This window comes from Tachyglossus aculeatus, chromosome 3 (genome assembly GCF_015852505.1).
Source record: "Tachyglossus aculeatus isolate mTacAcu1 chromosome 3, mTacAcu1.pri, whole genome shotgun sequence".
NCBI classification, from domain to species: Eukaryota; Metazoa; Chordata; class Mammalia; order Monotremata; family Tachyglossidae; genus Tachyglossus; species Tachyglossus aculeatus.
Window position 1 is genome coordinate 39,863,689 of NC_052068.1, and position 13,229 is coordinate 39,876,917.

Here is a 13,229-nt window from a genome sequence, read left to right on the forward strand (position 1 = left end):
TATAGATCTGACAGAATTTAGTGACAGATTTAATATGTGGATTGAATGAGAAAGATGAATCAAGGATAATGCCAAGGTTTTGGGCAGAGAAGATAGTGGTGTTGTCTCCAGTGATGGGAAAGACATGGATAGGCCATGGTATGGGTGGGAAGATGAGGAGTTCTGTTTTGGATATGTTAAGTTTGAGGTGTAAGAGGGACATCCAAGTAGAGTTGTCCTGAAGGCAGAAGGAAATATAAGACCGCAGAGAAGGAGAGAGGTGTTGATCTAAGTGCTTGTCTTTGCAACCTTGACTGCTGCCTCAGTCTCTGTTGCCCAATGCATTTTTCAAAAACATGGTTTTTCACAAATCTCCCCACTCATCAAATATCCTCAATGACCACCCATTCCTCTCTGCATTAAGCCAATGCTCCACAATATTGGCTTTAAAGCATTCTATCAGTTCTCTTCCTTCTACCTACCTATTTACTAGGTTCTCCCACTACACCCAGACTGCATACTCTGCTTCTCCTAAGTCAGCATATTCCCTCTCTCTTTACATCTGGCAGGCCACTAGTATCCCCATCTCCAAAACCCTTCTGAAATCACATCTCCCACAGGGTCATGATTAATTTCTTATCTCCCCATTCTAGATTTTTCTGATTACGTGCTACCTAAGCACTCTTATTCACATCCACATGATGTGGATTTATACACCTTTGTTGGCAATTAATAATAATTATGGCATTTGTTAAGCGCTTACTATGCACCAAGCACTGTACTAAGCGTTGGGGTGGATACAAGCAAATCAGGTCAGACACAGTCCTTGTCCCACGTGGGGCTCACAATCTCAATCTCCATTTTACAGTTGTGGTAACTGAGGCACAGAGAAGTGAAATGACTTGGCCAAGGTCACACAGCAAACAAGCGCTGACTTGTTTGTTGCCGACTTGTACTTCCCAAGTGCTTAGTACAGTGCTCTGCCCACAGTAAGCACCCAATAAATATGATTGAATGAATGAATGAAAGTGGTAGAGTCAGGATTAGAACCCATGACCTTCTGGCTCCTAGGCCCGTGCTCTATCCACTACACCATGCTGCTTCTCTTCTAGAGAAGCAGTGTGGCTCAGTGGAAAGTGCAAGGGCTTTGGAGTCAGAGGTCATTGCTTCAAATCCCGGCTCCACCACTTGTCAGCTGTGTGACTTTGGGCAAGTCACTTAACTTCTCTGTGCCTCAGTTACCTCATCTGGAAAATGGGAATCTGTGAGCCCCACGTGGGACAACCTGATCACCTTATATCCCCCTCAGTGCTTAGAACAGTGCTTTGCACGTGTAAATGCTTAATAAATGCCATTATTATTATTACTCCCTCTATAATTTGTTTTATACTCTGCCTCCCTGCTATGTGACCTTGGGCTAGTCACTTAACTTATCTGTGCCTTAGTTCTTTTTTATTTATAGTACTCATTAAGTGCTTCCTATGTGCTTATTTATAGTACTCGTTAAGTGCTCCATACTAAATGCTGGAGCAGATACAAGAGAGTCAGATTGGATGCAATCCCTGTCCCACATGGGGCTCATAGTCTAGATGGGAGAGAGGAGGATTTATTCCCTATTTTTCAGATGAGGTAACTGAGGCACAGCAAAGTTAAGCAGCTTGCTCAAGGTCATCTGCCAGACAAGTGACTGAGCCGGGATTAGAACCCAGCTCCTCTAATGCCCAGGTTTATGCTCTTCCCATTAGGCCATGCCATTTCCCTACATCTTCCTCATCTGTAAAACAGGGCATCAATCCTACTCCCTCCTACTTAAGCTGTGAGTCCCAAATGGGTCAGGGACAGCGTCCGGCCTGATTACTTTGTATCTACACTAGTGCTTAGTACAGTGCTTGACATATAGTAAGCGCTTTAGAAATACCACAGTAAGTTTTCTTATTCTACTTTTACTTTCAAAAGGAACAAATTGAAGAATGAAATGTCCAATTTGCATTCTAGAAATGACTACAGTGAGTTTCTCTCATTATTGAGCCCACTGTTGGGTGGGGACTGTCTCTATATGTTGCCGACTTGTACTTCCCAAGCGCTTAGTACAGTGCTCTGCACACAGTAAGTGCTCAATAAATACGATTGATTGATTGATTGATTGATTTCTGAAGGATTTTTAATTATATTTGTGTATTAAAACAAATCCCGATGGAGAAGGGATGAGAAAAGTTATCCTGCTTGGTCTTAGAAGTTAAAGCTTTGTATGACTCCAGAGTTCTAGAGAAGCAGCCTGTTCTAGAGGATAGAGCACAGGCCTGGGCGTCAGGAGGACCTGGGTTCTAATCCTAGCTCTGCCACATGTCCAGAGTCTGACCTTGGGCAAGTCACTTAACTTCCCTGTGCCTCAGTTACCCCATCTGTAAAATGAGGATTAAAACTCTGAGCCCTATGTGGGACATGGACTGTGTCTAACCTGATTAACTTTACCCCAGTGTTTAGTACATTGCCTGGCACACAGTAAATGCTTAACAAATACCATAAAAATTCTGTACTCGTGTCCACTCGTGCCTTTTTGAGCAGATAGCAGGACCATCCGGATGCAGAAAACCCTGGATTTTGTCTTTCCTCACTATTGCTTCCTTATTTCCTGACCCTACTAAGCTTCACATACCTGGAAATGCAGCAGCAGCTGCTGTTGGAGCTTCTCCTCCATCAGTAGGGATGCCCAAGGTCTGAAGTGTGTACTCAGCGGCATATGTCTTGGCTTCGTCAACATAGGCACTGAGTTTTGGAGGGGTGAAGGGATGTCTGGAATGCAGGAACATCTCAGATCATCATCATCATCGTCATCATCATCATCATCATCATCATCATCATCATCATCGTATTGATTGAGCCCCTACTGGGCTCAGAGTTGTACTTGTTTGATACTTGGAGAACACATGATAAAAGTAAAAGTGTAAGGAGCTCTCATAGTTGACTTATTTTTAGCCAAGTCTACAAGGTCATACTCCCTCCTGATCCTCCTAATAATAATAGTGGTATTTGCTAAAGGCTTCCTATGTGTCAAGCACTGTTCTAAGCAGTGGGGAAGGTACAGGAAAATCAGGTCAGACACAACCCCTGTTCCACATATGGCTCACAATCTAAGTAGGAGAGAGCACTGGTATTGAATCCCCATTTTACAGATGAGGTAAGTGAGGCACAGAGAAATGAAGTAACTGAGACAAGGTCACAGGATTAAAACCCAGGTCCTCTGAGTCCCAGGCCCATGCTCTTTCCAATAGGTGACACGGCTTCCTTGAAACTCTTTGCTGTTTTTGACACTGCAGACCCTCCCATTCCCTCCCTTGAATCCCTACCTGGAGTTCTGACATGGTACTAACTTGATTCTCCTCTTTCCTTTCTGACTATTCTTTCTCAGTTTCATTCACTGGCTCCTTCTCAATCTCTCATAATAATAATAAGAATAATGATGACATTTATTAAGCGCTTACTATGTGCAAAGCACTGTTCTAAGCGCTGGGGAAGTTACAAGGTGATCAGGTTGTCCCATGTGGGGCTCACAGTCTTAATCCCCATTTTACAGATGAGGTAACTGAGATATAGAGAAGTTAAGTGACTTGCCCAATGTCACACAGCTGACAAGTGGCGGAGCCAGGATTTGAACCCATGACCTCTGACTCCAAAGCCCATGCTCTTTCCACTGAGCCACACTGCTTCTCATCCTCTTACTGTTTTATTACAGGCCCATCTTCTTCTAGATATCTTCCCTGACTATGACCATATTTCCTGTTTTCCCATTCCCTTCTGCATCACTTTTGCACTTGGACTTGTCTCTTTTATTCACCCCACCCTCAGCCCCATAGCACTTACGTACATATCCACAATTTATTTATTCATAGTAATGTCTGCCTCCTCCTCTAGATTGTAAGATAGATTGAATAAGCAGGGAATGTGTCTACCAACTCTGTTATACTGTTATATTATACTCTTCCAAGCACTTAGTACAGTACTCTGCACACTATAAGCTCCCAATAAATAGATTGATTACTCTGGCTCTTTTCAGGTTTCTCTTCTCTTCTCACTCTACACTCATTCTCTCAGAAAGCTCATTTACTCACATGGCTTGAACTATCAACTCCATGCAAAAGACTTCCCAGTGTATCTCAAGCCTTTATCTCTCATTTCACCTGCAATCCCACATCTCCCCTTGCCTCCAGGACATCTCACCTTGGAGATATCCGCTTGGGTATCAAGCTAAAACTCCTCAACACTGGCTTCAAAGCTCTCCATCACCTTGCCCCCTCTTACCTCCCTTCTCTCCTTCTACAGCCCAGCCCCACACTCCGCTCCTCTGCTACTAATCTCCTCACTTTCCTTTGTTCTTGCCTGTCCCGCCTTCGCCTGGAATGCCCTCCCTCCTCACACTCGCCAAACTAGCTCTCTTCCCCCCTTCAAAGCCCTACTGAGAACTCACCTCCTCCAAGAGGCCTTTCCAGACTGAGCCCCCTTTTTTCTCTGCTCCTCCTCCCCCCTCATTGCCACTACTCCCTCCCTCTGCTCTTCCCTCCTCCCCGCCCCACAGCCCTTGTGTATATTTGTACATATTTATTATTCTATTTATTTTATTAATGATGTGTATATATCTATAATTCTGTTTATCTATTTTGATGCTATTGATGCATGTCTACTTGTTCTGTTTTGTTGTCTGTCTACCCTTTCTAGACTGTGAGCCCATTGTTGGGTAGGGATTGTCTCTATCTGTTGCCGAATTGTACTTTCCAGGAGCTTAATACAGTGCTCTGCACACAGTAAATGCTCAATAAATACAATTGAATGAATGAATGAATGTCCTGCTGGATTTCAGACTTAACTGCCATATAGTACAAGTGCCACCAGCTATCAAATCTTTGGAGAATCTTGGATTAAAACAAAGGCAGAATCAGATCCTTGGAATCAGCTCAGTGGTCTACAACGAATGAGTTGAATGATGAATTTTCTAACCAAATTTCCACTGATGAGACTTAGGGAAGTCAGTAGTAAGAATGGTTGTGGTGATCAATTTCACTGGCCCCAACACTGAGAAGAGGGAGGAGAAAGACAGGAGAATCAATCCATGGTGCCCCTCCCTGAGGGAACTGTGAAGACTTAGCTGAGACAGTCAGAGAGATGGGCTGGGGAGGAAGTAAGGCGGCCATGTAGTTGGAGAAGAAGACCCTCAGCTATTTTGAGGAGGGGATGATGAGTAAGGAACTAGGAGATTAGGACATGGGTGGAGCTCATGCTATGGACCCTGGATGGACACAGGACACAGGGAGGGATCAAGAGGATTCCAGATAAGTGTTACGATACCTTGGAGGTTTGGTATCCTGCAGCTATGACTCCAGAGGAGAGAGTCTCCAGCCCCTTAGAAGGACAAAGAACAACCTGAGACCCAACTACTTGAGCCTGGGATAACCTGAGAGAAGAGGAAGAAGGACCAGAGGAACATGAGCTCCAAGATTCCTACAGGGAAGTATGCAGTATCCTGGCAGGGGGATCAGTATTAGATCCAGGGGAAGTGGTTTGAACCTTGGATTTGTTTCCATTGTTACCGTGTTAAGAAGCTATTAAATGTTGTTGAGGTCTTGGTGTCAGTTGAGGAAGGGCTGGAGGAGAAGCTCCAGGATTTGGGGACAACACATGGACCTGCGGAGCTGTGGGAGGGAGAGAAAGCACTTTCTCCATGAACTCCCTGCAGCCTATCCTGGGTGTGGGGGTGGTGACAGGGTACTTCAATGACCCCTTTTTCTTAAGGGAGATGCCCGGGCTTCAGCATAGAATGGTGGCAGCTACCGGGGAGCAGGAACTTGTGGAACATTGAACAGGATGCTTCCAAACATGCATTAAAATAATGGGCTAACAGGAGGTTTTAGGACCCAGAGGAGCCTGGAAATTGCCGGAAATTAATTATAGTCTCTCAAAGCTGATTTTAAGGTCCTGATCTTGAATTTGCTCTTATTCATTCATTCATTCATTCATTCAATCAGTCAGTCAGTCAGTCAGTCATATTTATTGAGTGCTTACTGTGTGTAGAGCACTGTACTAAGTGCTTGGGAAGTAAAAGTTGGCAACATATAGAGATGGTTCCTACCCAACAGCGGGCTCACAGTCTAGAAGGGGGAGACGGACAACAAAACAAAACATATTAACAAAATAAAATAAATAGAATAAATATGTACAAGTCAAATAAATAGAGTAATAAATACGTACAAACATATATACATATATGCAGGTGCTGTGGGGAGGGGAAGGAATTCAAGATTCAGAAGCTTCCTTGGCCTGGTTCAGATTACAAATTATAGGGTAACCTGATATTCTATTTTCCAATTCAATCTCCAAGAAGTTAACATAAATAATAATAATAATGATGATGGTATTTGTTAAGCACTTACTATGTGCAAAGCACTGTTCTAAGCACTGGGGAAGTTACAAGGTGATCAGGTTTCCCACGGGGGGCTCACAGTTTTAATCCCCATTTTACAGATGAGGTAACTGAGGCACAGAGAAGTTAAGTGACTTGCCCAATGTCACACAGCTGATGGTGGAGCAGGGAGTTGAACCCCTGACCTCTGACTCCAAAGCCCGTGCTCTTTCCACTGAGCCACGCTGCTTCTCATTAGAAAATAAACATCCTTTTCAGCAGCACCCACTGAATTTTTCGTCGTGTCCTGTCTGTTAAGGTTAAGTGGGGGATTGAGGGAGTGATTTGTTGGGGTAAAGGGCTAGATCCACTCTCCCAGAAGTTTTTCTTTAAAGGAAATCTTCTTTATGACCAACTTGCTGAGGACATCTAATAGACATAAGCTGTTCCTTGGCTCCAGACTGCCCCCATTCTCACTTTAACCACCACTCAAAGTGTGCTATTAAGTAAAAGGTGACAGGGTAAGATAATTTTTTTTTAATGGTATTTGTTAAACACTTACTATGTGCCAGGCACTGTTCTAAGTGCTAAGGTAGATAGAAGATAATTGCCTTGGATAAGTACTTAGTACAGTGCTCTGCACATGGTAAGCCCTCAATAAATACTACTGATTGATAATCCCCGTTTTTTGGAGGAACAGAGACGTTAAGTGATTTGCCCAAGGTCACACAGCCAACAAGTGGCAGAGGCAGGATTAGAACCCAAGCCCCGTGGCTCCCAGGACCAAGCTCTTTCTACTAGGCCATGCTACGTCTCTGGATAACTCAGTACTAGTCAGCTCCGTTACTGGAAAAATAAATTGAAGTCCATGACCTGCTGGTGATAAAGGGAATTCGTTCTCTTCTTTTTTTCACCCCAAATTCTAAACTCGAGTTATATGTAAATATATGTAAGTAATATATATATTACTCTATTTATTTATATTACTCTATTACTCTATTTATTTATTTATTATTACTCTATTTATTATTACTCTATTTATACATATATATTTATTCTATTCATTTTATTTTGTTCATATGTTTTGTCTTGTTGTCTGTTTCCCACTTCTAGACTGTGAGCCCACTGTTGGGTAGGGACTGTCTCTATATGTTGCCAACTTGTACTTCCCAAGCACTTAGTACAGTGCTCTGCACACAGTAAGCGCTCAATAAATACGACAATGAATGAATGTAAGGAGGCAGCTCTATATTGGTCTCTTGTTACTAGAGAGACCCCAGTGCCTTTCAACAGCATCTTCAAGAAGTGTCAAGAAGCCCTACCTAGGGAAGTAAAGCTTTAGCAAAATTGGGTAAGAGGCAAGAACAGGTCCTAACTACATTTTCATGGCATACTGTAGAAGGAACTCTTTTTAAAATCATATTCCTACACATTCATACATTTTTTTTCTGATAGGTTTATATGTGCGCATATTTTATTTAATGTATTTTTTAAAAATATGTTATATGTTAAGATCTACTGATGATTTATGTGTATATGGTGCTGTAAATAGTAATCTATAATCGTAGTCTACATATGCTGCACTTGACATATATATATATATATATATATATATATATATATATATAAACATAGATACACAGACGTGTATCTACCTACACATAAATATAACCTAAGTGCCATGTATGCAGGCCACCTTACTATACTTAGGGAACCTACAGAAAAAGGATATGATTCCTTTGCTAAAGGAACTTACAAACTGAGTACAATTATTGCTGTATATAGCTTAGAGAAGCAGCTTGGCATAGTGGATAGAGCTTGGGCCTTGGAGTCAGAACATCATGGGTTCTAATCCCTCCTCTGCCACTTGTCTGCTGTGTGACCTTGGGCAAGTCACTTCACTGTGTCCAACCAGATTTTCTTGTATCCACCCCATTGGTTGTTACAGTGCCTGGCACATAGTAAGCACTTAACAAATACCATTAGTTTTTGATAATAATAATAATGATGGCATTTATTAAGTGCTTACTATGTGCAAAACACTGTTATTAGCTCTGGGGAGGTTACAAGGTGATCAGGTTGTCCTGCGGGGGGCTCACAGTCTTAATCCCCATTTTACAGATGAAGTAACTGAGGCCCAGAGAAGTGAAGTGACTTGCCCAAATTCATACAGCTGACAGTTGGCAGAGCCGGGGTTTGAACCCATGACCTCTGACTCCAAAGCCCAGGCTCTTTCCACTGAGCCACGCTGCTTCTCGATTCTCGATTCTTTTTTGATTCTGCATTCACCGAAACACTTCCATTAAAGATATTTGGGTTCATTGGAACCGTCTACTACTTTCTCATTTCCTGCCTATTTCCTGTTAAATAATCTGTTAGGAATCACAGTCTGTTAGGATCAATATTTTAGGCTTTGAAACCACAAGAATAATTGACTCTACCATACTTAGTGGTTATACAGAGCTTCACACTCAAAAGAAGCTCAGTAAATAGCTTTATGGCTATCTAGTTAGCAGAGCTAGGTCTCTTTGATAGTTTTTGCCCCTCGATTCGAACTAACTACAGATGCTGGCATCGACAAGCACCCTAAATAATGCCACTACTAAATTTAACTTAACTGCAATGCACAGCCACTTTCCAGAATGTGAAAAAGATACTCACAGAGTGGGGTTCTGGTTGGCAAGAGCAGGGATGGTTATTTTGTACAGGAACAGTTGTCTCTGATCTTGGCCAACGGCAGAGTGTAGCTGGTAGACAGGCTGCCCCCAGTTATTCTTCTGGCAGAGTTCTTCTAATATCTAGATGGGGGAGAAGGGCAATTTCTCCGTAAGATGTTCAAGGTCAAATGGTGCCATGAGTTGCGATTGGACGATGAACTCTACTTACAAATGAACATCCACGTATTTGTGAAAATAACTGTCACGCACTAGTGCCCCAGCCCTTAGTACAGTGCCTGGCACATAGTAAGTGCTTAACAAATACCACAATTATTATTATTATTATTACATCCGGGGCATTTTTTTTAGCATGGAAATTGTCCCCAGAGCATACTTTCCCATCTTAAATTGAATGGTTCTATGTTTCTGGAGTTCCAGCAGTTTTGAGAGGGTTTCCCAGTAATTATGTTTCATTCGCTTCCTTGTGGGCTGGGAATGTGTCTACTGAACTCTGTTATATTGTACTCTCCTAGGTGCATAGTAGATTGCTCTGCACAGACTAAGCACTAAGCAAATCTGATTGATTTATTGGTTTATGGGGTTTCAGCTTCCCTCCCCATTCAAATAGGGACAGTGGGGTCAGGAGTATGCAGCATAGTAGTGTGAATTTTAAAGAAGGGATCCAATAAAAACTTGAATCATCTTATCTATATTTGTTGCTATTGGCCCTCTCCCTTCTCCACTACTTATTCCCCTTGCAAGATGCAAAACGTCCTTCGTTTTTCAATTTACTACCTTCCTTATAAAATCATAGTAAGAATAATGACATTTATCAAGTGTTTACTATGTGCTAAGCACTGGAGGAGCTACAAGATGATCAGGATAGAGAGATTCTGTCTCCTATAGGGGCCCCAGTCCAAGAGAGAGGGAGAGCAAGTGGCCTATTTCCATTTTACAGATGAGAGGACTGAGGTTAAGTGACTTGCCCAAGGTCAAACAGCAGGCCATGGCAGAACTGGGATTAGAACGCAGTTCTCCTGACTCCGCAAATCATGCTGTTTCACATTTTGCCTCTCGACAATGTACAGACAAATTTGTGTCTGAGACTGCATACCTTTTCAATGGTCTACATAGTGTTGTATGAAAGGAGAGGTGTTTTATGAATGGTGAGAAGGTTGGCACTCCCCTTGAGAAGGATGGAAGAGGTCCTAGTGGCCTAAGCAACACACATATGGTTCCGATGCAGCATGGCTCAGTGGAAAGAGCACGGGCTTGGGAGTCAGAGGTCATGGGTTCTAATCCCGACTCCTCCGCTTGTCAGCTGTGTGACTTTGGGCAAGTCACTTAACTTCTCTGGACCTCAGTTACCTCATCTGTAATATGGGGATTAAGACTGGGAGCCCCACATTGGACAACCTGATCACCTTGTATCCCCCCAGCGCTTAGAACAATGTTTCGCACATAGTAAGCACTTAACAAATGCCATCATTATTATTATTATTATCCCTTTTGTGAATTGAAAGAGTCCTCCACTGCTTTCATGGAGGAAGGGAGGGCTTTTCTCAACAATAGCATTAAAAGCAGGTGAAATTCGTAAGCAAGTTAAAATGATTCTTGTAAAGAATGAAGCCACACAAATCAACAAGAACATTGTGCAATGGATGATTTGAGAAGCTCCACAGCAGAGATTCAAGATCTGTTCTTCCCTACTACTTGGACTTTGAGCTGCATGTACTGATCTGATTATCTTCTCTTTACCCCAGGGCTTGGTACAGTACTTGGCACAGTTGGTACTTAACAGACATCATTAAAAACACATAAACAAACCAAAAAAACCTAGCTTTCACTCTGCTGCAGTCTCTTTTGGATGTGTATTCATTCATTCATTCAATCATATTTATTGAGCGCTTACTGTGTGCAGAGTACTAAACTACGCACTTGGGAAGTGCAAGTTGGCATTATAGAGATGGTCCCTACCCAACAATGGGCTTAAGTGTAACTGTGTAAGATATTGTGTGTGTGTGTGTGATGCTATTCCCATAAATCTGCCCTGGGCACACAGCACATCAAGCAAGGTAGACTCAGCATGCAAGGGACCTAAGTGCCCTTGCACTTCCATGTCAGAGAAGAACCCATGAAGTCTTTTCTATTTATATAGGGTCCTGCCAATATCAATCCACTTCTTCCCAATCTCCCAGCACTGATAAGTACAGCCCAGCTGGGAATGAAGTAGCACCAGAAGAAGAAAATAAGTAGAGAAATCACAGACACTGCTGTTGTTTCTGCTGCTATGATAGCTGCAGGGGTCCTAAATCAAGGGAGTTATAGAACTAAGTCTTTGGTTCCTGATCACAAGGTCACAAACACATTCTACTCTTGACTTTAGTCTATTGCTTTCTGCTTTCAGGGATTGCATCTACCAACTCTATTATATTGTACTTTACCAAGTGCTTAGTATGAAGCCACTCACAGTAAGCACTTGGTAAATCCCATTGATTGTTTGATGGATTGGACTCACCTTATTTTAACTTTCCAGAATGATTTGATTTTAACCATTTGTGGCTACACATTTGGAACAGGGCACTATCTAAAATAGCCTTTAAGAAAAACAACCACAACTTCAGAGGAGAACAGGATTTCTTCAAACCCACTGTTGGGTAGGGACTGTCTCTATATGTTGCCAACTTGTACTTCCCAAGCGCTTAGTACAGTGCTCTGCACACAGTACGTGCTCAATAAATACAACTGATTGATTGATTGATTCAAAGAGAACAAGTTTGAATCTACCTAGTTCCAATAGTTCCCCAACAAAATCTCAGCACAAAGAGGTTGGGCCCCAGTAATAAAAGTAACAATAATAATAATATTTGTGGTATTTGTTAAGCTCTTACTATGTGCCAAGCAGGTCGTGGTGAAGAGGAATGTGTCTGCTCTTATATTGTACTCTCCAAAGAGCTTAGTACTGTGCTTTGCACACAGTAAGTGTTCAATAAATATGAATGAATACTAAGCACTAGGGTGGATACAAGGAAATCAAGTTGGATATAGTCCCTGTCCCCAAGAGGTTCACAGTCTCAATCCTTATTTTATAGATGAAGTAACCGAGGTCCAGAGAAGTGAAGTGACTTGCCCAAGGTCACACAGCGGACTAGTGGTAGAGCTGAGATTGAACCCATGACTTTTTGACTCCCAAGCCTCTGCTCAAGATCACTTAGCCACGCTGCTTCTCATGGTCCTGAAAACAGCCTACCCTCCTACAGACTGGCTCAGGTAGTTTTGGGCCCAGGCTAGGCCCAATCACAGACTCAACTACATGGAAATTAATTAATTAATTAATTAATTCATTCAGTGGTATTTATTGAGTGCTTACTGTGTGCAGAGCACTGTACTTAGCCCTTGGGAAGTACAAGTTGGCAACGTATAGAGACGGTCCCTACCCAACAACGGGCTCACAGTCTAGAAGGGGGAGACAGGCAACAAAACAAATGCAATCAAGTTGGAAAATGGCCAATAGGTCCAGTTAGCTTGTATTTCTGCCAATTAACATTACTCACTTGAGGCGCAAGTTTAATTCCTTGGGGTTTCAAAGTGATGGGATTCATTGGCGTCAGCTCCATTCCAGGCAAAATATCGAAGAGTTTGTCTTCTCCTCTCTTGTCTCCTTTAACCTGGTATCCACGACCCAGGCCCGTATACGCCAAATATCCACGGCCTCCCAGTCCTCTAACTCCCGCAGCCCCTACAGGTATATTCATGTAAATTTCTAGGAATGTAAGAAGGCATTGAACTGAATCAAATCACCGGAAGGTCACCCTGATTCTTACTGTAATGGAAAAGTTAGCCTCACACTGATTTATGATCAGAAGATGGGTATTAGGATTCTAATTGCTCACATAAAATTCATCTTAAAGTAGAAATTCCCTTTACTTTCTTTGGAGGAAAGTAATGACATGCATAATGCAGTTAATTTCCAAGCAAGTTCTAAGGTTCTGAGTTCTTTAATACCATATGAGTTGACTCGAGGAGGAGCGGAAGATGGTTTGAGGCTATTGCAGCCTGCAATTTATGTTTCATAAATGTTTTGTTTCAGGCTAGAAGAAATGACAATTTCCCAACCAAAGAATCCCAGTATAACATCACCCTTCCGATTATATTGTTTGTTCAGTATGGAATAGGACATAGTACATCAATAAGGCCAAGAT

General features: G+C 42.3%; 1 protein-coding gene and 1 non-coding gene across 3 annotated transcripts in view; one reads left to right on the top strand and one right to left on the bottom strand.

Annotated features, from left to right (window-relative positions):
* A1CF (APOBEC1 complementation factor) overlaps window positions 1-13,229 on the bottom strand; it is a 133,644-nt gene that overhangs the window by 13,427 nt on the left and 106,988 nt on the right. The window contains exons 9-11 of one of the 2 annotated variants that reach the window (XM_038744037.1): window positions 12,582-12,766; window positions 9,032-9,168; window positions 2,636-2,772 (exon numbers count right to left, since the gene is read on the bottom strand). In XM_038744037.1, coding sequence (XP_038599965.1) covers window positions 2,636-2,772; window positions 9,032-9,168; window positions 12,582-12,766 — 459 coding nt within the window. Of the gene's footprint in view, window positions 1-2,635; window positions 2,773-9,031; window positions 9,169-12,581; window positions 12,791-13,229 lie in introns of both variants that reach the window. The other variant, XM_038744036.1, reaches the window with a different exon arrangement.
* Window positions 10,180-10,303, top strand: LOC119925937. The gene has a single exon (XR_005449861.1). It is a non-coding gene; the product is annotated as a U6atac minor spliceosomal RNA (small nuclear RNA).